The 27,973-nt window shown below is 40.1% G+C and overlaps 1 protein-coding gene across 3 annotated transcripts in view; it reads right to left on the bottom strand.

Annotated features, from left to right (window-relative positions):
- The window catches only part of KLHL29 (kelch like family member 29), a 336,839-nt gene that overhangs the window by 56,874 nt on the left and 251,992 nt on the right, over positions 1 to 27,973 (bottom strand). For 2 of the 3 annotated variants that reach the window (XM_049818438.1, XM_049818439.1), the window contains exons 5-6: positions 18,867 to 19,005; positions 3,216 to 3,415 (exon numbers count right to left, since the gene is read on the bottom strand). The exons of the other annotated variant lie outside the window; for it this stretch is intronic. In XM_049818438.1, the coding sequence (XP_049674395.1) occupies positions 3,216 to 3,415; positions 18,867 to 19,005 (339 nt within the window). The remainder of the gene's footprint in view (positions 1 to 3,215; positions 3,416 to 18,866; positions 19,006 to 27,973) is intronic. 3 annotated transcript variants of the gene reach the window in all.

Here is a 27,973-nt window from a genome sequence, read left to right as displayed (position 1 = left end):
AGGTATTTCTACTAGTGTCAAAAGCATGTGAAGATGGGAGATAAGTGGAAGACTTCCAGATGTATTTGTCACCCAAAAGATTTCACTTCCCCTGTGAGAGTGTTCCTCATTTCTCTCATCTCTGGATATGCTTGAAGCTTCAGTTTCTCCAGTGCTGGGCAGCGTGGTTCTCCAGCTGGATGAACACAATATTACCCACAATACTTTCTCTCGAATTCATAAGGACCATAAAGGCCTCTTCTTTCCTCACCTGCATATGCCTATTCATGCAGGTCTCACCACTGGTCCATTGTTCAGTTTTTCTCATAGCTCCCTCTCATACTCTTTGCAAACTTTGTCTTTGTGCCTTTTGCCCAAGAGACTAAGAAAATTTAGAGCTCCTGCTCTTTCCTTTTCTGCTCCATGAATCTAACAGGTTCCAGCAACTTTTTTAGACTTAAGGAAGAATACTTTTATTTTAGCAGCAGCTGGCTGAAGTACAAGCTCAGAATTTGTTCACTCCTGTGATGGTGGTCCCTGCATCACGGACCCAAACAGTGATACTGATGAATCACCTGAAATCCGACTTGAGACATGACTGTGATGATAGTGTAAAACAAATATGAAAAAAAAAAAAAAAAAGAGAAACCCCCTCAAGTCTTCAGCCATATGGATGGAGGAGATACCTATGATGTCCTGACCAGTTTGCAAACATTTGCCCAGTTATCATATGGCGCCTGCACGAACTTGTCAGCATCGTTGCATCAGTCAGCACAGAACTGTTGTAATTTCTCATGGTCTAGACAAAAGCAGAGGAGACAGCATGTGGGGGAGAGAGAGAACATGGCTATAATTAGCCCAGTGAGGCTGGTTAAGAAATCTCCCATTGAAATGAAACAATTTTCCTGACACATTTGCAGCATGTTTCCACCAGAAAATGCAAGTAGATTTGGGGTGCCTCTCCCCAGTGCTGCTGAGAGGCCCAGGACAGAGACACAAGAGCTGCCTGGACATCAACCAGTTAGGACTCTGCTGGAGCTTCATGGCCAAAAAAGGATGAGCTGAATTTCCCCTGAGATGATGCTGTGATGTGCTGAACAGACCTATTAATTTGGGGCTTTTACTTCCTTGGGCCTCTTTGGACTTCCCTCCACTTCTCTCACTATTTAGACATGGCCACTGATGGGAAAGAATCACTGTTTATACTGGTAAATCCTCCAGAAACCCCGGAAAAAAACCTGGTTTTTGCCATATTTTTGCTTTGTGGTGAGCAGAGGTGGCTGGGATGAAAGGAAAAAACACAGCCACAGAGAAGAAAAAATGCTTTTCCTTCAACTTTTTAGATGGCAAATGCTCTACTATCTCTGTAGAGCAATCCAGTCACAGCTATAAATAAAAATAAGCAATTACACTCCATGAATTCTCCAAATGAGAATACAAAATTCCAGCGACTCCCCATATATCACTGAACTTATAACCAACCTACTATTTCATACCATAACATGGTTCACTGAATTCAAATATTAACTATTGGAAAAGAGAAATCTCACATTGATTTAGTGAAATAAATGTATTTTGCTTTTCTGGCTGAATCTTTAGAGATAGCGGAACTTAAACATATCTGTTCCTGGAAAGGCCCTACGATCTAATCACTTTAAAAGGTGATGAAGGGAAGCTGGGGAAAGAAATACCAGAGCCAGAGCCCTCACTCAAGCTGCACAACCAACACAGCAGGATTGCAAAGCATAGACTTCATTTCCCCATTACCCACTTACTTGAGAACAGGCTTTTAAACAAGTGACATATAAAAAGCTGGAAAGAAGAGAAGAATACAATACCACAGATTCTTTACTGATGCCTGCATTGTGCCAGCCTAGTCACACCCCTCATCTTGCTAGCAGGTCAGCTTAGCAGTGAAAATTAACACAGCAGTAAACTGGACTCATTTGAGTTTGGGGTTTTTTTTTAATGACTGCGACATTTTCTAAACTCTCATCTTCCAGGCTCTGTAATTCTAGATGCCAATTTTAAATAAGAACTGGCCAAGAAGAACCTATAGTTCATGTGGGTTGAAGATATATTTGGGGTCCAGAGAGAACGACATCTTCCATACCAAGTTGAGGGAGCCTGAATAGAAACCAGACGTCCAAAAGATATTGGAACTTGAACATGGGAAGTAAGTCATATAAGATCAAGCTCACACTTTTTGTGTTAATAAGTTTGTGTTAATAATTTGTAAATTATTACTGTCTCATTAACTGATATTATAGCCACGTTAGTGAAGGAGTGGCGTATGATACAGTCAGGAATTTAAACCACCGTGTTTCATTTGAGCACCAGTTCTGGCTCTTCTTCTGCCACGACAGAAACGGGGCTGGATGGTTCCAGTTCAGACCAGTAAAGCTTAGTTAACTGAGCTGGCCACCTTGGACTGTTTTGAAATAGTCTATATTGGAAAACATACAGAAAATGCAAGGAGCAGCATGACATGATGCTCTGGACAGGAAGAATGGGCTTTTCATGTGGCCATGAGAGGATGGCCAGAGGCAGTGGTGCTGATGTTAATTCGAACACCCTCGCTGGGGCAAATGCTCCCCGTGTATGCAGGGCACACCAGTTACCAAGGGAGAGCACAGCAGCCTTTCATTCCCATCCAGCATTTGTGATGACACATATCCATCAGACCATAACTCTGTATGAAAGAACAAACTCCGTGAACATTCAACCTGGAGTAGTTCAACCAGATCTTGTTTACAAGAATACTGGACATGTGAAAGATTTTCTCATGGATGCATGACAATTGTAGATCCTGACTCCTCTGTGGGAGTCCACCTGCAACTCTTTCAGTGCTTGACCAAGCTGGCCTGGTGTAGCACCCAACATTTGCTGTTACAGTTATAAGCAACCTGTGTGTTACAGCCTGGTATCTGCGCAGTGATCAACCTCTGGGAAACAAAATGTCATCATACCAAGTATGATCCAAGATTCAAGAAAAACGTCTATCCAAGATGTGAAAGCAGTTGCCACTCAAACAACAGGCTACACTTCTTTAGATCATTTTCCACTGACCACCGTGTCAGCACTTTGAGTTCAAATCTCAACCCAAATACTTTTTTTTTTAAATTTTATTATATTTTATCTTAGATTTCCTAATTATCTTTTAAAACTTGTTAGAAGGAAGACTTTCAAACCTTAAAATGAGATCTTAAAACCTCACTAGATGGAGTGATTCTTACCTAGAAATGAAACGCAGACTTTACAGAAAGTATGAAACTGGAACTTGCTGGCAGCTTCCAGTAGGGTTTTTGCATTGGCTGAATCTATGATCAAAGAACCTGTATAAACAAACTCCAGGAGTAATTCCAGGACATCTGCAGTGAGGTTGGACATGGCCAATTCCAGCTTCTCCCCGCTTCGGCTACTGTCTCGTGGTGACCTGGTAACAGCAGACAATTAAATTATGGACATTACACCATCCCCATTTTGTTGGTATTTATTGATTAGTGAGGGCTAGAAAATCGCTTTGCACCTCATTATATTTCTCCATTATTTTTGTTTACGGAACTGAAGAATATGAATTTTAAAATAACTGAACTTAAAAACTTTAACTGGATCTGAAAGAGAAGAGTCTTAAAGCAAGTCTTACCAAAAATCTGTTTATTTCTACTCTGCATTTTCATGCAAAAACAGTTGCAAAAGAAAAGGAAAGGAAAGGAAAGAAAGAAAAAGAAAGATGAATGAGCCAACATTAATGAAAATGAGGAACAGGATTAGCTTTCAAAGGGAAACAATACATTTTAACATCTTGGTTAACATCTCATCTTCTGTGCGTAATGTAACTGTTAAGGAAAAACCACTCTCCAATTTCAAGAGAAAAGGTCATCTACTTTTTCAGGAATCCAGCACTGGAATAATTTTAAATGTCATGTACATTTAAGGATACATTTAAAGACCTTTTCATAAAAAATAATAATAATAAATATTAATTTGTTTAGCTTGAACTTCTCAGCATGTTATTTTAAAGTATAGATATGACAGATATGCTATGCATATACAGATGGTCATATAAAAAATATATATATGCTTATTCTAAAAATCTATTGTTCCCTTTTAGGCACTAAAAAAAGGAAGCCCTTCATGGCAATTGCTTTGAAAACTGAATACAAGACAAGATAGACAGACAAAATGGTTAGAGCAAAGAAGGGAGAGGGGGGAAAACAACAACCAGCTCTGCCACAGGAAGCCAGCAGCCATCCTCTAGGAGTTTCATGACTGTGGCCTATGGTTTTTCCTGCATGAAGTGCTGAACAATTTGGGGATCAAAGTATCTCCTGCATTTGAAGTGTGGATTAGCGCTTGTGAAATTATTGGACAAAAAGAAAATTATACTGAATTAAAGTAAGGGCCCAGTTCTTAATGCATGGTTGGCTGATGTGTCTGCAACACTAAAGACAGGTTACACCTGAAAGACAAAAGTGATGATAAATTTGGTAACATCAAGGAGGGGAGGGGAAATCTGTTGGAGTAAGAAAATAAACTCTTTTAATGGTTAGGACCATCCAGCACCTTCTCAAAGAAACATGAACTTCTCCTAGTCACTGGACAGTCAACGTCTGCTCGCTCCAATTCTGCTAGAGTACTTGCAAAAGCCATTGCACGATTGACACAAAACCGGCATACGATGCTGCGTGACTTATACGGACTGGCCAAAGCATCACTACTCACAGGCAATGCCAGCTTTAAGCATGAGCAAGAGCACTACCAACCTTTTGGATTCACAAAGCTGCCTAGAAAGGTGATGGACAGACCTCTACTACCATAACGGAGGAAAAATAAACAACATACGAGGTTCAGTTTTCTTCCCTCATGACATCCCACCCCAGCCACCCCAATAACCCCTAAAATCATTTGGGGTAATGCTTAAAACTTGCAGTGGATGCTTTGTCACTGGTCTTCCATTAACTAGCCCTGTTCAAATCAAGGGCACAGCTTTAATTCATACAAGTCTTTGCAGGATCAAAGTGTTGAAGAGTTTTCATTTTTCCACTAAATATTTAGACGGTGTCTATTACCACAGTGGAGGGAGGAGCAGCTAGCAGTCCTTAATTTCATATGCTTCTCTAAGGTAGTGAACAACGGTTACTCCCATTCACAAAAGCAAACAGGCACAAGGAGACAAAATCACTTGCCTATGATCATAGAGAAAGTCGGGGCAAAGCAAGGAACTAAACCCCATTTTTTAATTCTAAATATTGGACTATCCCTTTGCATGGGAATACAGATGGGTTACATCCTATTCCACAAACAGATTGGTAAGAATACATACTGATCACGATACCTGTGGTATCCCTACATGTACAGATGTGTACGCTACCCTGAATCCTTATGCTTTATCACACCACAATATTCTTTCTGAACTCTTGCATATGGATTCAATTTTGCACTCAAGGCAGAAAACCTCAGATGTCAAAACAGAAGAGCTGCCATTTCCTAGATCCTCAAGACGATGTCACAAAATGTTATTTTTTTTTTCTTTCTTGCACTCACATACCAATAACATGCCTCATATCTGATTTATCTCCAGTTGTGCACACATCCGGTGCTGCACCGTGGGCTATCAAAATGCCTCCTGATACCAATGTAATTTTTGCTGAATTGTTTCCAGAAGCGGTTTGTACCTGACAGCGAGTTCATATTCACGTGGGCTGGTTAATAAGGACATTGCCTAAAATTTAAGTGAGATTTGGAGGTACCCAGCAAGCGACAGAATTGGGCTCTTTGCACTGTGGGAAGCCCCATCGTAAGCAATTATTTATTTAATGCCACTAATTGCACTGTGCTGGCGATGGCTACGGGAATGACTGTGAATGACCCATTGGGAATCGCATGCTCTCACCCAGCACGGAGACCAGGAGGCACAAAGGAAAGGATGATGTGACACCAATGTCAGCGTAGACACATACCCATGTTAGCAACAACTGCAAGCTGCTATTTTTCAGAATAATTAAGTAATAATCTCTTTTACTTTGTAATACACCATGCAATAAACTGCTGCTGCAATTGATTAAATGCCAAAGAAAAGCTAAGGTGTTTAATCAATCACCAGAGCCACTTACAGCAAGTATAATACAAAGCTACAGAGATTATTGATATTACACAATGAGCCAGAAATGGGAAAGAAAATTATCCCTATTCCTTCCTCTGCGATGCCTTGAATGTGTTGTGCTGCTTTGCTTGCTCTTTCTAAGCAATGAGCACTTCAGCTCCACGTTTAGCTGGACCAAATAGTGAGCGCAGGCTTGGTTCAGCCTGCACAGGGAAATCACAGCTACCATGGTTTCCATGCTAGGGATCTGGCTTGGTACAGGCTGGAGACTGGACAGGGAATTGGTTGAAGCACTTCCTAATGGATCAAAAATGAGCGTTTGAAGGAAGAGAAGAAAAGAATGTGGGGAAGCAGACTGATGTGACCGAAGTAGGAAATTCCATAGATTTCTTCTCGGAATGATTTCAGTGAATCAGGTTGTGGCATTCCCCTCCAAGCATGACTAAAGCTTTCTGTGTTCCTTGTTTTCACACGTATTAGAATATCAATATGCTCTGTGTGGTTATACTTCATCTATTTGCGATGGAGCCTTCTCTCAGCTGCTCTAGAGGAACTGCAATGAAGTGGCTAAAGCTGTATTACAAAAACAGAATTTAGCCCTGTAAATGCATATGCAGTGCATTGGGGAAAATCTGTATGGATGTATACAGCTGTGCCCCAAATATCTCATCCTGTATCACATCAGGAAGAGTTTTGTCAGTGGCATCGGTAGATGCAAACATTTAGAAAAGTCTGCTCTCAGAAAAGCACTGACTTCTTGCCTTAAGAGCTGGGAAAAGACACAGCTCTATCTGGTACGTACACTCTTGTTCACCCACTCCTGGCACAAACGGGGTATTCTGGGGCTGGAGTGCCTGCCTGCTTCGTGTTTCAGTCTCACTTGAAGCCAGGCAATGTACACTTATCGTCCGTGGACATCATTAAATGTGGCACATTCTGCTATTTGCCCTGCGAACTCTAAAGTTTAAACAGAATGATGTCATTTTATTGGCCTTGTAATCATTGCTCATATTATAAAGGTCACACATTTCACATTGTGGCAGAAAATCAATAGCTCTCCCAACAGCCTCTGGGGGAAAATGTTTTGCTTCTGAAGAATAATATATAATAAACAATTTTAGTCCTTACTTTATCATGGCTGTAATCTTGGAGAATAGCTACAGTAAAAATCTGGCAAAGGCTGATATATAAACTCATTAAAATTGGGAAGTGATTTAGAACAGGACTTTTAAAAAGATTTATCTTGAGCTAAACAGCAAAGAGGTTTGTTTAGGTCTACATTTAAACAAGCTCCAAGAGCTCTTTAACAGCTTAATTTTATGGTTGCTGTTGGGGAATTCTTTCAGATTTACAAATCATGTATTTCTCCAGCAAGGTGATAGACCTGAGCAATGTGCAAGCAGAACTGAACCCGCAGATAAGCAGGAAGCACAGATACATTCTGAATGGGTAAGGGGGGAGTTACTGAAAAATATTTTGTATTGTCTGGAATAATTAGGTCTAACAAAATAAAACCAAGGCCTTTGAACATACTCTGGCTACTTATCCTTCAACTTAATTACATAAACTAGAGAAGACAAAGGCACAGGGAACCTTTTAAAGCAAAAGATGGCTTGAGTACGCTCTCAAATAACAAATCAAAATTGGTGTCCCTTTCTGTTAACTACTATATAGAAAAGAGCTAAAACATTTAAATACTGATAGCAGGAAAAATAACCCTAAAACCTCATCTGTAAGACTTAGGAGTGGAACTGACAAAAGGAAAAGTAGAGAACTTTACATTTTTGCTGTTAATTTGTCCTTGAAAATAATTTCCATACATCTAATACACATAGACAAGAATCAGCACTAGTGTTTTCATGCTTAATAGTGATGCAACTGAGTTTTCTGCATCTTGAGTTATAAATACGTTTATCTATGCATTTTCCTTGCATTATTCGTATCAACACATTCACGTAACAGAACGTAACTGTGATTCAGTTCAAAACATTTAATAGTGAGATGCTTTGATTTGCAAAGCCACATTTAGAGTCTGGCTAAAGTAGCTGTGTAAGTGAAACACCGCTAGCGCATCAATTTGTCAATTTATGGACAGTGCTACCGCCTCTAATTCAGGCTTCCCTTGTGGTTTGGATATGCTGCCTTTAACCGGCTTGCGACATTATTTTGACTGACTAATGGTTTGGCTACAGCCCCACTCAATTTTAGATCAAATACGAAAAGCTACCTATACCCAGTACAGATGCCAGCCAACTCTGTGTTTACAAGCTATAGTCACAAAGTCAAAACAAATTCTGGATGTTCAAAATGGAGCCATCTGCACGGAATAAACATGAAAAATGTGAAACATTTTATGTAAATGTACATTACTGCCTAGGAACAGTTGGTTCAGCTTCCTCCCAGGCTGCCTGGCTGGGAACAGGAGGACTGACAGAGTTTGTGACACCTATTTATATTCGAAGCCATATGACTCACTGTGCCATAGATTCAAAGGTATCATGTATATTTAAGCTTTGTGCTCCAAAAGGGCACTGAAATAAATGATTATCTTTTAAAATAAAGACATATGCAGCATTATCATTTGTGATCTTTCCCTGAACACACGGGACTTAAGTGTGCCTTTTTCTTTCTGCCCCTCTGGGGTCCATCACTTCTGCTTGTGAACAGAGAGCCTACCACCGTTACCTGCTTCTCCCAGCAGGAGACAATGGCAAAGAGCTAGCTCCATAATATGCCTCAATTTTGTTCATATTACACTCAGAATTTATTTTTAAGAAATAGGAAAACATACCAATTCTGGTAGTGTAATAAAAAAAAATTGCTACCTTTGACTATCTATTGCTCAGGATCTCACACAACTCAGGAATCTGAATATTCTCCACTAAAAGCACATGTCTGAGCTAACACGAGGCTACTGGACTGCCGACACACAGGTAGGAGCTCCAGCTCCACCCTGGACTGAAGCATCTGAAGCCCATATTTTGGGGTTGGTCCCTCCCTGCATGGACCAAAGCAATGGCCTGTCCCACTGGCCAGCTGCCTGCTGGCCTCTTCACCTCGTGGCCTCCCAGGATCTGCCCCATCAGCTCAACATGCTGATCTTGCTGGCTTGCTTTCATAATTAGGAACATAAATGTTTACCCTACAGTAATTGTGTTCCCATTCCACTAGAGCAAAATATTTGCTACCAAGAAAGATGGGACAAAAAAAAAAAAAAAAAAAAAAAAATCAAACCAAATTGCTTTGCTCCCTGGACAGTGTTTTGGTCTCCAGAAAACAGGAAATCCAACATTTTTATGTAAGATGAAGCACTTAAATGAAGAGAAACTACTTCTTTTTATGTCTGTCAAATTATTTTGATTACTAAAGAAAGGACTCCAGACTGGGATAGGCAGCTTCTCATGAGGCTTAAGTGTCTGTTAGTTGTGTCCTCACTAGAAACTCCCATTCAAGTCTATACAATTTAGACTGAACATCTTGTTTACTGTGGAACATAATCCTTAAAGCATTGAAACTCCAGGCAAAGAAGAGAGTGCAATGTTGCTGCACCTTAACTGTCCACTATTTGACTTTTCATCATCTTCAGAGTTATTAATGGTTCAAAACCCACGTGTCTATCTTGGGAGAAGCAACAAAGAAACTTCATTATATTATAGCCAACCTTCAGTTACGAACAGAACAGACATGGCACTCTACATGGAAAGTCGTATTTTGTACCGAAGACCTTGATTTATCATAATTACACGCTCATGAGGTATAAAAGCATAGATGCCCAAACATACTAACATACATTTCCACGACACACACACCAAGATGTATGTGCATACTGAGGTAACAGGTTATTTTCTGAGTTATTCAAGTTTATGCAGCTGCAAGGTAATCAATCATGTAAATGATGACAGGAAGGGACATTTATAGAGCAACATCATTGCAATATGTATGTTATAAGGCACTGAATGTTCTATTAAATAGGATTTAAAAAAAAATAAATTACACCCTAGCATCACTTTTCCTTTGGAATTATTTTATCAGCTCAAAATGTATTAACTTGCAAATCTCTGCCTTCGTTATACTATCTTGTAGATAAATATTATCTTTGAGCCTCAGCCACTATCCATCTGTCTCATGAGAGAAGAAAACATATACTGTAATGGTGCTATTGTATGATTACGATAAAGAACTAGTAAAATCACAAGATTAAATAAATTACATTGTTTAAACACAGGCTTGCAAATTTGTCATGAAAATTTACCTGACCAACAAATCCATTTGCTCACTTTTTACCAGGATGTTGATACAAATAATGTTCCTTGTTCCAGGCAAACAAAATTTGGCAAGACTAGTGTAACTTATTAGGGTCAAATGCTGCCAGTTTGCACCTGCTCTATCAGAAGAAAATCAGGAAAATTAATGGCTGTGAGCTCGGGCATGCACTAGCAGCTCCTGCTAATTCACCATCACAGAAATGATCATTAGAAACCAAGTCGAGCAACGGGATTAACAGCAAATGCTTTTGTTCATGGACAACATGGCCAGAATAAAATAAAACAAACAAAAGAGCCACGTCTCCTGCATACCCTTAATGCTATTCACTGACGGAACACAATCTAATTGCTCGGTCAAGACTATTTCTAAAGGCGCAGGATCAGCGGCAGCCTGTAACGCTATAGTGTCGGAGATCACAGTCGGAGGCACAAATCTGCCTCCCTGCTGAGATTTAAGAAAGAAGATGACGAGTTTGAAGATGCTGGCTTAAATGACTAGCAAGTGAATGAAGAAGTGAATAGTGAGTGCCCTTGGAAGAACAGCATTTCGACCTATACTTTTGCTAGAGACTGAGAATAAGCTGAATCTCACACAGTACTAGTGGAGAAGTTAAAAAAATGGGACAACTTATTAACAGTGCAGGATCTAACTGGTTTGCAAGTATCTCTGGCAGCCTAATTCAGCAAATATGTGGCAAAATGTCCTGGGGTGAGAGCTACTATTTTTTAAAGGTAAATAAAAGATGCAAGCAAGTTTTGGTGGATTATATGGGAAGGAAGATTAAAAATAAAATGACAGAATAAAAAATTTATTCTCATCAAACTTAAAGCTCAGCCCCTTAACCAACTCCTATCTGATTTGTTTTAATGATATTTATTACACTATCAAAAACCAGCTTAGCAGAGAGCTGGCATTATGCAGCTAATAAATCTGATTCTTAGGAATGTGGCAAAATTTATACGAGTAATTATGTAGGTAAGTCTATCCAAGGCTCTTTCTCATCATTGCAATGTCTAGAGGGAAAACAGTAATAAAATAATGATAACCACAATTATTATTTATTACTACTACTATGATTATGGTAGTGTCCAAAGATCCCAATCAGCATTTCAGTAATTAGAATTAATTCTGTCAGGCACTGGTTCTTTCTCACTCAGCTACAGGGTACTAGTACTTTTCTATGGTATACGTAGAGCCAGCCTGTGCTCTGGACATCAATGAAAGGTAATGTATCGCATCACCTATGGCCACAGTACATGTGGGAAAAGGCAGGTAGCTCTTCTCACCCCATCAATCCCTGCCCACACCACCCCGCAGAACTGCTCGGAGTATTTCTGTCACTGAAGCTTAGCACTATGCAAGGAAAAAGAAGGGATCGTTATCTGATATGATCATAACCCGGTCATATTAATTCAAATTCATTATCCCAATCTGGCAGTGGCTAATCCTTGATGATTTAAATGAAAGGAAGTGAACTGCTGATCCCTGGAGCTACCTGGGAGCATGCTGGAGTCGGAGATTTGATTACCCTCGTTTTAGGGCAAGATTGGCTTTTGGAAGTGGCCCAAAAATGACAGCTTTCAAGAACACAGCTCTGGTTTCTACGCTGTGGAAGTTTTTTTTGTTGTCTTTGATCTATTTAGCTTGAACTGCACCTTGTTAGATAACTGTTCCCTTTCGCCCCTAAATTTCAACACAGCCAAGCCTAGACAGGGCTGTGAGACGTAAGTAAATATAGGTAGGTCACCCACACCGGCATCTTAGGAGTGGTTGTATGACAGCTGCATGGCTTGCAGAGAGGTCTAGCCAGAGCAAGAGAGGTGATTAGTCTGTCATTCCTTGGATAAGATTTGCAGGATCTGTAGTTGTGTCTAGAAATTATGTGAGCAAAAGGCCCAAACTACAGTAAATTGAGATGCTGTCACTGAGGGAGAGGAGCGAGAGGTTAAGTGATTCTGCTCGGTGCCTCCGCAAGCTGCACCTCGAGGCTTGAAAAGAAGCCTTTCTGTCCTCCTTGCCACAGTTTCTCTTCAGAGCAGGGCACATCGATCTGTCCCTCCTTTCAGAGCAGCTTCCAGCCCAAGCCACTCACCCTCCTAATCCATGGCCACGCTCGCCAGGCTGGAAATAGTCGGGCTGCAATGCCTGCTACAGGTTTGGTGGCAGCTCCTTAGCCTGGCAGCCCAGCAACACCGCTGAATATTTGTAAGCTACAATTCATTTACGTAGAAGACCATACATTTTTGCATGATGAAAACATGTTTTCCAAGGCCTGGCAGCTGCAAAATTTGAAACCCAGCAGGCAGCTCCGACAGGCGGGCGGGAGTGCGGCTGCTCGGCCAGGCAGAGCAAGTGAAGCGCGCTCATGGAAAGGGGCCACCGAAAGCAGAAAGCTGTTTCCCGTGCCAAGATTTTGCGCCCAACACACAGCAATTATCGGTCCCTCATTTAAGAGGAAAATGTCATCCATAGCATAATTTACACCTGCACCCTGGCAGTAAAGGGTGAAGAATATTTTATACTCCCGTGAACCTTCCGTTCTCTTAGATTCCTTTAAATGGTTTAACAGAAACCGTGGGTGCTGTCTGTCTAGGCACAATATATCCCTCCTGGCACCTGAAACAAACATCATATTTTTAACTCCCTATTTCTCTGTTTTCAAAGAAATGTTATAATTTGTTTCCACATTCATTCTGTTCTACAATGGAGCTGAAGCATGCAGATGTAGAAATACTGCCTGCTCCTCTCCCAGAGTTAAAAGCAAGGTTTTTAATAAGTAGGAAAACACGAATGGGTCACCAAGAGTAGATTTTTCTTTCATCTGCTATTTCTCATTTTGGGCTTTTTACAACGTAAACACAAACCAGACAGCCTGTTTTCCAGACACCTAAATGCTTCTGCAGTTTTGTCAGACTGTTTCAGATGGATAGTGGCAGGTTTCTCTGTCTTGCATCCAAATGCTGGCTTTCCACACAATGGTGTAAAATGCAGAATGACATCTCTGTCTTCAGTGTAGGTGTAAAGCAAAAGGAATTTGGTCCTCTCACCCTAAATGCTTTACTTCTCCTGCCTTCCTGCCCTGCCTTCAAGCCCTAGGAGAGTATATACAACCCTATTTTAGAAAAGAAAAAAACCCAACAACCCAAAAGTCTAAGCCCTTGCAAAAAGAGGCAAGGTATCGTGGAAAAGCAATTTGGCCATGAAGTCACTGGCTCTGCTCCTTAGGAAAAGAAGGATGAACATAGCATTGCCAGATTACACTGCATCAAAAATACTTGCTTCTTGTCACTGAATCTGTGTATGTGACTTACAGCTCTGTTCTAGTGGAATTAGGCAGCCAGGGTGACTTCAAAATTAGAAATTATCATTAAAATAAAATCTTGAAAAGATAAAACTTATAGGACAGGATCTGTGTATCTTTACCACTTACTGACCACAGAGAAATAAAACTATAATTGACCACAGAGAAATAAAACTAAGGTCTGCCCATTTGGCCAGACTTTTGGCAAGAAGAGACTTTTATATCAAGTGCTTCCTATTATTTATGTCATATTTGGTAAAGATTCCAGCACTTTGGGTTGGATTAAGAAGAAGAAAGCAGCAAATTAAAATGTTCCGGTAAAACTCTCTTTGTTATGGAAATATCAGACATTCCATTTATCCAGCAGCTGTATTTTTCTATCCCAAATGCAGCTGGAAAAAATGATGCCTCTTCATGGGATTTTCCATTCCTTCCTTCCTTCCAGAACACACACATCTTCTACCACTTCTTCTAGGGCAGATGATAGAAGGACACAGAGCTCGTTTCTCTCCTTCCCCAAACCAAGGAGCTGTAGCTACAAGACTGGATTAAATAAGAAAATCTGTGCTCCGAGAGAGGGGTATCTTAGGTATGGTTTTCTTGATGGATTGTGATCTACTTCATTCTTTCTGTGTACACATATAAGCACATGTATGTGATATTCAGACAAACACTGGGTTCTGGAAGGAATCATTCACGTACTTTTAGCCAACTACAATTCAAGTGTCTAATCAGAGCTGGGTGACTGGCCTTTCTCCATGGGCAAAGAAATATGAGCACTTCCACAAGGCAATTCACGTTATTTATCTTAAGGTGGGATGAATTGCCCTACGGACATTCCTGTCTTTCCTCACAACAGCAGAAGAAGCTTAGATAACCAGATTAGGCTGGACCTGTGAAGGAAGCAATGTAACACCCATCGTAAGTTTAGAGTCTAAGCAAATCACCCCAGCTCTCTATTTATTAACAGTAAAGAGGGATGGTCTCCTCCTCATCTTGTATCTTAGACACCTATTTTATGGCGAGAGGACTTGCCTCCAGGAGAGGTATGTCTCCCTCTCTGTAGACTACAGCAGTAGTCTAGAAAGTGAGGTTAGACTATATCTGCCTTAGATGCCAACCTTGAGCCTAAATATTGGTTGCCTAACAGCAAGAGACAAGCACCTCTCATTGCTCCAGAGGGAATCTCCCACCTGCCTGCACATAGGTGCCTGAATTAGGAGAAAAAGCTCCATTGGAAGCCTTCAAGGTGCTTCTCTTCATCGCCTCTACCATAAATTAGGCCCCTGCTTTGGGAAGGCTGATTTCTTAAAATCCACTTAAAATATAGATGCAAATTAGAGGCCAAAGTCAGGCAGACTGGAAGCAACTGTGGTTGGTGGTGCACTCAAAATATGTAAGATGGTATTTAGAGGACAGATCCCTATTCCAGCTGCTATTTATCATCCATTTTCTCCTGAAGTCCTATACTGCAGTAATCTTGTATGGGTCACAGTTTGAAGAAGCTGACTAACCACCTGATTTCCCTAAGCGCAGATAAAGTACATCAACTCCTCTATGCTCTATGCCTGAAGGAGCAAGCAGTAAGGCCAAGTACTAAACCCCATACCTGTCATAAAGTAGGCTTGAATATTCACCACAGAAAAGAATGTACTTTAAAGGGGATTTTATGAAGAGAACTTAAGGAAACCTAGCACTCCCCAAATATGTTAAATATCGTATAAAATTGTTCCCGAGGTTGTTAGCGACAGCCTCAGAGCCCCTGAGGTTATTGCAATATGTCCTACTGTGGGACCAGCCTTGGGCATGCACCCATCTTCACAAATCACCACCCCTCCCCTGCACCTCACTTTCCTCCCTTCATGGGCACAGTGAAGTGGAAGAGACGTCAGGAACATTTCACACCTGCTGTTCCCAATACACTTAATCCTTTTCAGATCTCAGTCCTTTTCACTGAAAAGGACTAAGAGTGGTTTTTAAAGTCAGCTGCTGTTGGGAGGGAGATGAACGCTGAGTCCTGGCTTAGGCTCGAATGCTGTGCAGCTCCTAACAGGGACTGGTTAACCTGTTCCCAAGAGCACGGTGCTTGGTATGGTGCTGAGCTTAGGCTCAGGACTGGGCTAAACCAACCTCAAAAGGGCCATGCTCATATATTTAGCAGATAAATCACACGGAACGAGAATTTTCTGGATGAGGACCAGAATGCTCAGCACGTTGTAGGATTAACCATTTTCTGAGAAACTAAGGGTTTCTCAAAGTGCGCTCTCATTACCAAATTTGTTTCATAAATAGTAAATAAGTTTAGAATTGTTTTGGTCAATCAAACCTGGTTACCATCTTTTCAATACAGTGCAATAAAACCAACATATTTTTTTCCCTGCTATGACTAATTCTCATCAAATAGCCTTTCTCAAAAGGGGCAATAAGTCTAGTTCTATTATGCTTTTTGTCTATATTGGTGTTTTTTGGGGTTTTTTTGAGGACAGGATAATCAAACATTCTCTTTTATTTGGCTTTGAACATGTCACTTTTATTCTTTTGAGACACTACTTGCTATTCTACCATCAGATACCAACTCCAACACACAGTGGAATCAATGACAGAACATGAGGTTAACAATAACTAGCCTGTGGCAAAGAACAGCTGAAGTAAATACTCTGAAAGATATTCTTTTTCTGCGTATCTATATGAATGCACATAGCACCTTCATGAATAGATCATCTCATTGATGTTTCTGGTGACCTATTAGTGCCTTCGGTTGGAACGACATTAGAGTTTAACCCTGGCATGCAGTGACTGAAATGGCCTTTATATCATACTTAACATAAAGAGATGTCCTTTATTCTTCAAGAAAAAATGCCATTTCTTGTTTTAATTTCTATAATAATACAAAGATAAAAATCACATAAAGCTTAAAGTACCATCTCAAAGGAGATGCTAACAGGAGAAGATTCTAGGCGTGTTGTATTTATAAACATACTGACTCTGTGAACTATAATGATTTTGTATTATTAAGGGCATGAACCTACAAAATACTGAGTATCTCTTGCAACTTGAGTCCTTGACTTTCATTGACTTCATGGGGCTTCTAAAAGGACTACTCGTTCTACTGTAAGTATCCTCTAAAAAGCAAGTATTTAGAAATTCCACCCCATCGCCCTGAGTTGATTGTCTCGCAAAGACACATTTGCTCAGTTTACAGGTGAATATTTATTTTTCTCACCTGACAGTTTTGCAAACTCAACTAGACATCAAGCTGGATTTTTCCTTATTCAAGCATCATCATCAGTAATAAAGGTATTTTTGCCTTGGATACACCTGTGCAACTCCATTAGCCTTCATCAAGGTTACATGTGTGCGACTGAGGTTATATATGGAAGACAACTGGGATGGAGAGACCTGACTGTGGACACAAATCGACATCTGGAATATTTATTGCTGCTGATGATGTGAAAGAAGGCAAAAAGTGGTGAGGTTGGCAAATGGGCTAAACCTTTCACTGTTTTTTTATTGTAACGCATGTGAGCCTTATATGAGCAGCTGAAAGACACTAAATGCTGAAATCTAAGGTTTTGCTATCATAGTCTCTTTTCAGAGCATTTAAAAAGGTTGGGGTTTTTTTATTTATTTGTTTTAAATGAGTTCATATCAGAGCAGTGTTCAGTCTAAAGTGTATCTCCATTTGATAACTAAATAATAAAGCAGCAACATTCCTCAGTGTGCTTCTTGAAATAGATGCTGCCTGGTGACTTCTGCACAGAAGCAGATGTCTTTGCAGCAAAATCCAAATGACAATCTTTGGCCAGTTGGTTACTGGATTTCTGTAAGTGGATTCCAAGATTTTCTTTCCCTATAGACTCTACTCCTTATCACCCTAAAAAGCATATACTGTAGCCTTAACAATTAAATGATAATGAGCAGACAGAAGAGAAAGGACAGGAGAGATCTGGCATAGCTACAGCTAGCAATCATTAGATTTACAGAGGGGAAAAGACATGCTTCCTAGGCCAACATATTTTTTATGAATAATTGATAAGGCAGTCAGCACAGTTATATCATAGAAATGTAATATATATCCATAATTATAAAACCAGTTTTGTGCAAAAGGACATAATACACTGAAAGGAGATACCAGCCAATATGCCATCCTGAAATAAAATACAGTCACTATTGTGTTAGTTGGCAAAATTTAAATACAGGATTTGAAGCAAGCAAAATGTTCTTTAATCCCATTTTTTAGCACAGTCCAGGCTCAGTCTGCTCAGGAAAATACTGCAAGGCAAAATCAGCAGCTGCATTAATTTGCTGATGATTGAGAGAAAAATGAAAGTTATCCTCATGGTTTTTTTCTCCCTACTTGCTACTCTAACTTACTAATAATACGAGAGTACCAATTTATTCCTATGCGAGTATATGAAGCATACAAATTGAAAAATCAATGTAATGGAAAAAAAAGATTATCATGCACTGTTTAGAATCAATCAGCTAGAAACAGAGGGGGGAAAATGCGAAGGTGGAGACATGATGTTTAGAAAATGTACATATTGTACCTACCCTAAGCTAGAGTGTTTGTAGGAGTAATCTACCCTTAGTCTAACATGCAGACTGAGCTATATTTTGACCAGAAAAGCATCTTATTTCCAATCTTTTCTAGAGAAATTAATCACTTGTCTTTTCTTCTTTTGAAAGTCCCCACATAATAAAAATATCAATCCCTTTGCCCATAAAAGCCACACAAAAGCATGTAACAAAGATTTCAGGGTGAAGGGATTATGATACTCAAAATGCTTTATTAGGACGATGTCTCAGCATCGCTCACCAGAACACTGATGGCTTATTGTAGCCCGAAGGACAGAGTTTTGTCGCATGTGACAGAGTCCCTTGAAAACATCGACAGCAATAGTTTTTAGTTGTGGTCTGAATCACCATTAGCAGTTGAGTTTAAATCTTAGATCTCTCAGTGGTGGAACACTTTCTTCGGCCAAAACTGGCCTCTACTCATCAGAAATAATTACACTGTACGAGTCAGATGTGTAACAAATGGGTCTGAGTCTCAGTTTGGAAATACATTCAGAGGAGGTGGAAAGAATGGCTACTGGCTCTGTGACAGGAGATTCAATCTTCATAAACCTGCAAGAGAGGGGAGGAAAAAAAAGCGACACAAATGCTCCCTACAAAAGAACAGAGCAGATCACAGCTGGAAGGAAGGCAAACCTTTTAATCAGGTCCTTGAAATACAAGCTGCAGGAAGCTAGAACATTTTGGTGGACTTCAAACTCTTTGCCTTCAACAATAATTTTCAGGTCTGTAAACTCTTTCGCTCTGCGTTGCTGGTTCAACTCCTTCAACATTTCTGCAGAACAGAGAAGACAGACAGTGCCAGGGTTCCCATTAAGAGTTTTTTATTTTTACTTTTTACTTTTCATTTTTTTTTTGTAAAGAAGTAGAGAAACAGGAAACAACTGATATTTTTGTTGGTAAGATTGGCTCAACACAGACAGTCAGAAGTTACGAACATAACATATTAAAAAAAGAAAAAGAAAAAAGCAGGAACCAGTAGGTCTAAACAACTGAAATATATATACAGAAAAAAAGCAAAAACAATCCTAAATTTGGAAGGGTTAAAAATGAAAACAAAATATTTCAGCATCAGCAAATCAGAAACACATTATCACAGAAAAGTTAAAATAATTTCTTATAATAAAAATCAAGAGCTAATGAATTTCTATCCAAATGCAAATAAGTTTTGAACATACTAGAATAATATTAGTAAAAATATGGTATTATGATGCAATATGAACTGGATATGGGTCAAAATAATAAAACCACAAGACCTGCAAAAATAACTTATCCTTAACATAGTGAAAATGTGTTAAGCCTCTCAGTTAACATAATAAAATAGTACTTCTAAATAATATATAAATTACAGTGCACAAAAAATTAGCCAAATTATCAATGCATCTTGAAATATACCTCATCTATATAGACTACAATTGTATATGTTTCAGAATTAGCTTAAAAGCATCCTTATGATAAAAAATAATCTCACGCAGAGAAAAAATTACTGCCTTTTATAGCAATTCCCATTTTTTGCACTCCAAGGATTTTTACCATCACAGCATTTTTATTTTTTAGCCTTCAATGGCTTCATTTACAGCAACAATCAACTTTCACACATCATGAAAGAATCGTAATGATTAAAATAACCTATGAAAGTGTTTCCATCCTGCAATAAAGCACCTACCTTGCGTGATGTCTCCTTTTATAAAGCCTATTGGTACTAACAGAATGAAATAATAGCATGCCATGTCTTCATGTGTGGATGTGAACTACTAAGCAACCTACATGTTTTATATGCTGGCTGGACTTTTAAGGGTAAGACTTCCCTCCAACTTTGCAGACCAAAGTGGCTATCAAGATGAATAATATACTTTTCACCTGGGCAATAGCCTGGCAGTTCAGAAGCCAGTGATCAAGATGATAAAAGAGCTGATTTTAAATACTAAAGGATTTTGGTTTTATTTTATGTTTGCAATAGGTCAAGGTTCTCATTTTCTCAGTATAACACCCTGAACACATTCCTCTTCAGACAGATCTGTAAATCAAGAACAGTTCTTTACATGGAGTTCTTCCTTCCACGAAGTAAAAGGGACCCAAAGAGTGTAACTATAACTGTGTTTAATGCCACTGTCAGGCTCGGGCACTGGGCTGCCAAAGCATCGCCAAAGGGCCTTACGGTGAAATGAAGACCCAAATAATCTTTGTGTTCTGCTGCTTCCCCACAGAAACTCAACAGGAATTGTTTCAGTGAAGCCCTAGTGGTTAAACGACAGGAAAGCATGCAAATACACAACCATGGCATGAAAAGAAATTGAAGTTCTCTCAAGCCCCAACATCTGTGGTGCACATTTTTCAGGCCTAAGTAAATAAATGTCACCTTGCACATTTATGTCTATTTAATGGAAACACAGTAGTGTCTGAAAGGCTAATTATTCTGTGCTGAAATGGGTCAGTGCTCTCCAGAGAGCAAGCAGATCATTAGAGAGGGCACAGAAATAACAGCAGGCTTGTGTCAGATCTATAACAGGGGAAAATAAACCACTCTGTCCTGTGGGTGCTATAGCAGGGGCTATTTTTAACAAATTCATCTGAGCTAAAGTATGATGATACATTTTGAGCAAAACTTAAAATGGGGACCGAATGCTCACTTTTCGGCAGGAAAGTTTCAGGCTTTTGCTGGAGGTGCGGTGCCTGAAGTCTGACTTGACCATGAACGCTTCAGGCCTCAGTTAAAGACCAAGGATGCTTTGGACGCAAGGGGTGTTCCACCTGATTTAGGGTCAGAGTGACTAAGGTCTCTGGTTTCACAGGAACGGCACCAGGTGCTTCCTAGCTCCATGCTTTTGGAGGCGATTGTGGAGGAAGCATTTTTTGTCCCTTTTCACATACGAATGACTTTTTTTCTGTCTCAGTCCATTTTCCCACTTTTCCCACTTACAGCAACTACATTTTCCTCCCAACCAATTTTCTATCATTTCATTTCTTAAAGACAGTTACTTTTCCCTCTAAACTTTCTGATATTCTCCTATCCCCTACTTAATTTCACTTTTGTTTTCTGTCATTCCCCTTTTCAAATTTGCCCAACTACTGTCCTCCACCCCCATTTGCACTTTTCCTAAATTCCTATTCAAGAACCTTTTGTCTAGTACCTGTGGCAGCCCTTTACAGTCTTCCTTGCAGAACCTTTCAAGACAAGGGCTCCAAGACTAAGTGATACAAGTTTAAGATTACACTTACATGAGGGGTCAATCTCCATCTCACCTCATTCCATTTCCTCCTTTGAAAGCTCATGATCAATTATTCTTAGTGCTCAAAAAGCACAAGTGTATGAATAGTAACTGCTTAGATGGATCCTTGCACTCCAGGAGAGAAGAGGCAACAGAGTTTAGCTGCACTCTGAATGGGCTGGGGGTTTTCGGAGGTAAGGTCAGGGTAAGTGGGACAGTAGAGACCATCCTTGAACTCATGACTGTGGCCAAGATTGCTGAATAACAATACACAAAGTTCAGCCGCTGCACCTATAGATGTTGTGCTCTCTGTGCTATCTCCAGTATTGTGAGAGCTGGTTTGAGCATGTAAGTCCCCAAACGGCTCTCCCAGGTAATGGGCTGATTACTTGGACTTTACTGAGCACTCTGTAATTACATCCAGTCCTGCAGTTCCGGGGCACAGTTTCTATCTATGCTCTTTACACACTTCAGTGTGCTTTATACTGCATGCATTCATCAGGGGATGCAAACCAGAAAAGACTGGTCTGGAGCAGTGGTGCAATTTGGCTCATAAAGAACCAGAAATCAGAAACTGAAGCTCCTCTTTTTCCTATAGACATTCAGAGGCCATAATTCTCTCCTTGTCCCCCTGACTTGTTATAGAGCTCTCCACAGAGGGATGACTATGAACAGTCCTGTATTTTTTGTGGCTCGGTTTCTGAACTAGAAAGAGAAGAGGCAGGTGGAGAGGAGAAGGAAGTCAGGAGACTGCATTGATTCATCGATCTTCCTTGCTGAGGCTCCTTTGTATTACTAAATAACTAGCAGGCATTAGTATTGGACACAAGGTTATATCAGAACGGGCCCTCATTCTCAGAGTATTTGTAATGCTCACACTGTGCTTAGCCAGGCATTAATGATTTATGAGGACTCAGGATGAGTTGCAAAACAAATTTTTTCACCAGGTAATAATGCCTGCCGATGAGTTGTAAAAGGAGAGACAACACAGTGCAGTCCTGGCAGTGAAAAATTATCTCAGCTGTCTCCTGCTAGTTCCTCTTCTGGGCTCCTCCTAATTTTTAGCGTTTCCTCCAACAAATGGAATTTCCTGAAACCTTCAGAAAAGGATGTGCTGGGAATTCCCTAGTGGTTATTTATTCCTCTGGTTTCTTTGTTCTTACAAAGGGTTTTTTTCTTTGCTTTTCTTCCTAATTTCATTTTTTTTTTTTTTTTTTGTTATTTTTAAGCAATCCAGGTAAAAATAAAGTGCAAGGACACTTAAGCTGCAAGGTTTCAGCAGGGTGGGCACTGATTTTCCCTTTCCACAGTGAATCACAGCAAGTGCTCTCACATCCATAGTGCAAGGAATTTTCCTTCCTGCTCTAGGTGCACAGACTTGTTGGGACTGCAGAAACCAAGCCAGTCCTTTGCCTTCTTCATCATTCCTGATGCTAAATCGTTCTCAGTCAAAGACTGGTTTGGTTGAATGTTTTTTCACAAAGAAATACACAATAGACACGCCCATGTTCTTCCATAATTACTTAAGCCACATAGTGGTAGAACCTAAAGGGGACTTGACCTGAAACCTGCAACTGAACATCTCTGCGGAGCTTGTGAAAGGAAGCACTTTCTATCTTGCCATTATCAGCTTTCATATCATTGCTTGGGGGCATTTAAACATAATTATACTGAGAATCCCAGAGACAATATGGGCCAGAAGGTGTAAGTGACTTTCCTCAGGTCAGGAACAAAGCCAGGAAGAACTCAGAAGCTTTGATTCCTGGTCCCCAGCTCCACCCAGCACACTACATTTTCTCTTTCTTAATTAATGGACAAATTACAAATTAAACTGAAGCGCCCACAAGCCTTGGATCAAATGTAGGACCAAGAACAACTGTGTAATTTTGTAGATCAAGTACAGGGAACAGAAATTATATAGTGAATCTTTTTTTAAATTACTTATGATCAGAAATAAAAATGAACAAGGAACTTATTCCCCAAGTTTATTTATTCTGTATTTCAAGCACAGTGGAGACTGGATATCCAGTCAAAGATCCTCTCTAATGCACACTCCTATGGCACAATGGAAGTTCTCAGGTTTATTTTCACTTCTGATGAAGAACTCTGTACTTAAATACGAGTAGATAAGGCTTTAAAAGGGGGCAGCAAGAGCTACAATATAATGAGCTGTGAAATACGGAAGAACACTTTTTAGAAATAGTATTTTTTAAAATTTGCTTGGAAAAACTAACTTATTATAAAACTGCAAAAGGTAGTTGATGAGACATCACTAATTATTCTTGTGAAGAACATGCAAGAGACCAGTGCTTGCCCGGACAGCCCCATGCTTTCATGATTGGGACAGAAAATGTGGGAAAGCCAAGAAAAGCTACCAGAAGGAAAATCCAATTACTTTCTTGCCTTAATAAGTAAGGAGATTAATTCCCAAGGTTATGCTCTGGTTATGTAAAACAAGCATTTTAACCATTAAGTGCCAGCACTACACACAGTTGCTCATTTTGATAGACAGTGGTAGAGTGTGTGTAGCTACAAGAAATCAAATTATGAAGCAAAAGACCTAGCAGTCGAATAGGAGTTACGAGTGATGGGAAAGCGTGTACCATGGTGAACCTGTCCTATTGAACCACACAAGAATTCATGATTTTTCACCGGTGTTGACAAGTCTCTCTTTCTCCTCACTGCTGCTCCCGCAGACACACAGAGAACCCCAAAGCCTGGAGAGTGCCACAATAAACTGCTCCATCTACCCTCATGCTGTTGATAACTAGCTTGAAGGAGCTGCATAGAGAGATTAACAACTAAATGCCTAGTTGCCTCATTACGCACACACACTCAGCATTGCAGTGGCTAAGGCTGTTCTCCACTCCCCTGGGACGTCTTGACACTGCAGACCAACTACCACTGAACATCATCACTTAGGGTATCCCATGATTATCAGGCAGGGGGTTAGTTATTTTCCAGTTGACAAATAAACCATCAGCTATGGCAGCTTCCATGTAGTGTGAAGACAAATACACACCTCTGGAGAACAGCTTCCTACTCGGGACCAAGGACAAGAAATAGGTCCCTTATTCTCTTTTGGCCTGAAATGAAATAGTAATAGAGAAAAAGAGGAATGAGCTAAGTCTTGTGAGAATCATTAACAGATGAGGATGACTCAGATATTATCTTGTGATCTTCAGTATCCTTCCTGGACTCTAAAAATTAAATGTCTAGTTATCTGGACTGTCTCTGTAGTCAAATAGAGACAGAAACATGCCTCGTGTACAATCCAGCCCCTTCTGTGCACTCAGCCGGGTAGGACACACTACCATGGGTGTCTCTCCCCAGGGATTACCAAGGGAGATTAGAGTTAGCTGAGACCGGACACTTTTTTTTTTTTTTTTTTTTGCACAGAAGGTGAAAATTATCTCTTGCAGATAAATACTTTCACTTTTTCCTTTTGAATCTCAATTCTAGTTGAACTTCTTCAAGAGCAGGAGAGGGGGGCATAACAAAGCCGGGACTCGCCTATAGGAGGATCCTTTATCAGTGAGATGGGGGAGGCAGACAAATGGTGAAAACACTCTCCTTCTGTACTGTGAAGTGCCAAGGCTGCTAATGGCTTGAGATGGAGGTGCAAAATACTTCTGTATGATAGTGGTGTGTCCAGCCCTCCTCCCCCAATCTGTATTGATTATGTGGTTTCCACATGATGCCATCCTGCTCGAAAAGCATCTGAAAATGCTCTACTGCTTGTGGCCCTCTCCTGAACACTTTTGCTGTCATAAGCCCTTAAGCCAGATAAAATGAACTGAGAAAAGCTCAATACTGACTACAGGAGCACTAGAGCCCCGAGGCACAGGCTCAGCCCTACAGAGCCTCTGCTAGCCAGCTACACTCCCTAGTGAAGATGGAGCATATGTTGATGGAGAGGTATCACTGCTGGCACAGCTAAACCAACCTCTGAGCAAAAGGCACTGAGACTCATCTTCTGCTGGGTTTTGTCAGCACAGCAATGTGAAATGCAAGGTGTGAAGTTGTCATACTCTGAGCTGATACAGCTATGGCAGTAGTGCAGACCAACCTGTCTAGATCTTAGTCTTGTTGACACTGTTATACACCTGTGGTGCTGAAGAAAACAGTAACAGATGCTGGAGAGTGGGGAAATATTTTTTAAATCCCATACTGAACAACATATGTGGCTGTATATGATAATTCTGCTCAAAGGATTGTTGGTCGTGAGATGCCCCATTGCGCTAAATAATTTTTCATTGTTCACATAGACAAATTCTTCTCACCTTGTAATGATGAGAAAGGGTCAACAAAGTCAGCTGTGGTGATTACACACTTGAGGAAGACAACTACAAGTCTATGTGTAAATGGAACCTTTCTAAATACATTAAAAACTGAGGGAAGTCATCATATCATGTTTTGAAACCGATTTTCAGGCTATTATCATCACTAGAACTGACATTAGGAGATACCTCAAGGATGCCTTCACACATTACAGAGTTGCTATTTCCCTATATTAGGCTGCAGAACTATTTCAACATATTTTCTGACTATATTCAGAGATGAACAACACCCTTAATTTCTAGAAAATCTACTTAAAATGCAACTTTGGAGAGATCTTGGTATCACAGTTATGCATAAAAATAATAAAAACAGGAGTGTGGGGGCTAGAATAGCTTTGCTGCTTTGACTTATAAGGTAATGTCTTCTATGGTATCCATGCCTGCTAATTTATAATCATACAGGGTTACAAATGCACAGTGAGCGTATGTGACTGGCTTTGAAAATGAACTGCATTTACATTACATATATGGATGCACAGAAAGAATGAGAAAAAATACGAAGACAATCTGATCTCTTTAGTTTTCCAACATAGGCTGTGACCCACGCAAGGAGAAAGAGCAAGACCAAAAGGATCCAGCATAAAAATACCCACTGAGATGTTGAGATAAAGATGCAGCTTCCTACATTAGGATCTGCTGGTTTTTTTTTTTCAGGATTCACTGCTGATTAAATATAAAGTTGGCTGCAGCCTGTTCTATATTGGCCAAGGCAAACAAACCCCAGGGGATCCCAGCAAATTGCCACACTGGCCCCCTATTCCATATATAACATGCCACTATATCAGTTAGCACTGTAACGTGATTTCCAGGCAGACAATAATTTTCTCTGGAGACAAAATGAGAGAGAGAGACAGGCAGAAAGAGAAGGGGAAAAAAACCCTGTAAGCGCTGGAAATGCAGAATAGCCCAGACTCAAAGAGAAATTTAGTTCTGATTGTTTTATTTACCAGCAGGCAGCCCTGAATATCAATACACACTTAAGGGAAGGCTAAAATATTTATTACTACGTGATCTGGGATGGATTCGGTATCATCCTAATTGCTTGTAGCAGAAGACTAGCAGAGAGCTTTTAGACCTTTTTGATCTCTTTATGTAGTGCAAGGCATTAGCTAAACGTTTCCTAGTTTTGAAGGCTTTGAACAAGAAGCACCCATCTGTGAAACCAGTAGTGTAATCAACAGGCTCCCCGACATGTCAGCTATAGTCAAATGCTGACCAGTTTTGGTGGTGTAAGAACAAAAGCTGCGAATTGTGTATTAACAGTGATCAGCCACACACATGTGCATATGTACAGCTGGCAAACAAAACGCTTGTTTTCCAAAATAAGAAAGTAAGAAAAGACAGGTTTCTGAAAATAAATCAGTTATGCATCCAGGACCAATTGCACACTTTAGAGTAAAGAAAAATAAAAACCTGTGAGGTGTAATACTTGACAATCAAAGACTTCAAAGCACTTAACATACATTAATTAGCAAGGGGGGGGGGGGGGGCGGTTCCTCTGCCTATTGGAAATGAAGGCAGTGCTGCCCAGTTTCAACAGGGGCAGGACTTACTTTTTTCTTAAAACGTACTTAAGTGTAATCAACACAATTCTTTGAAATAAATCCATCTTTGCTGACCAGTGGTAACGCACCTATTTTCTAGCATTAATATACTGCAGTATATGATGCATAATGAAATAAAATAAAGCCAACTCAAATCTTTGGCATTGAAATCCCACCCTTTCAGAAGATATTATGCATCATCTATAAATAATATAGTACTAAATCTAAGTATTTAGGCCTATATAGTCAGTGGATGGCTTAGTACGGGGTGTAAGTTACGCACTGGGTTAAATGCATGTGACAGCATCTCTTGGTCCAGCAGATATCTCATATGATAAAGAACTGTTCTTTTGGTACAGACTGTGTCTCCACAATGAGACCCAGTGATTCATTACACTATCAGAACAGACAAGTATAATCAAATATTGCAAAATAAGAAAAATGAAAACACTGTCAGTCAACTCCAGGCCCTCCCTTGGGGTGGTCTGCAACCCAACAACTCTGCTTCAACAACTGGTTCCCTGCTCTATAGCTTCAGCATGTCTCGGTGGCTGCACTCACGTCCACTCACGATTACAGAAGTAATTATAATAGTTAAATACAAGGCTGTTAACTTCCCTAAGAAAAAATGATAAATAAGCTATTTTTTG

Source organism: Accipiter gentilis, chromosome 16, assembly GCF_929443795.1.
Source record: "Accipiter gentilis chromosome 16, bAccGen1.1, whole genome shotgun sequence".
Lineage (NCBI taxonomy): Eukaryota > Metazoa > Chordata > Aves > Accipitriformes > Accipitridae > Astur > Astur gentilis.
The sequence above is the reverse complement of the archived record's forward strand: the minus strand, read 5'-3'. Positions and strand labels throughout refer to the sequence as shown.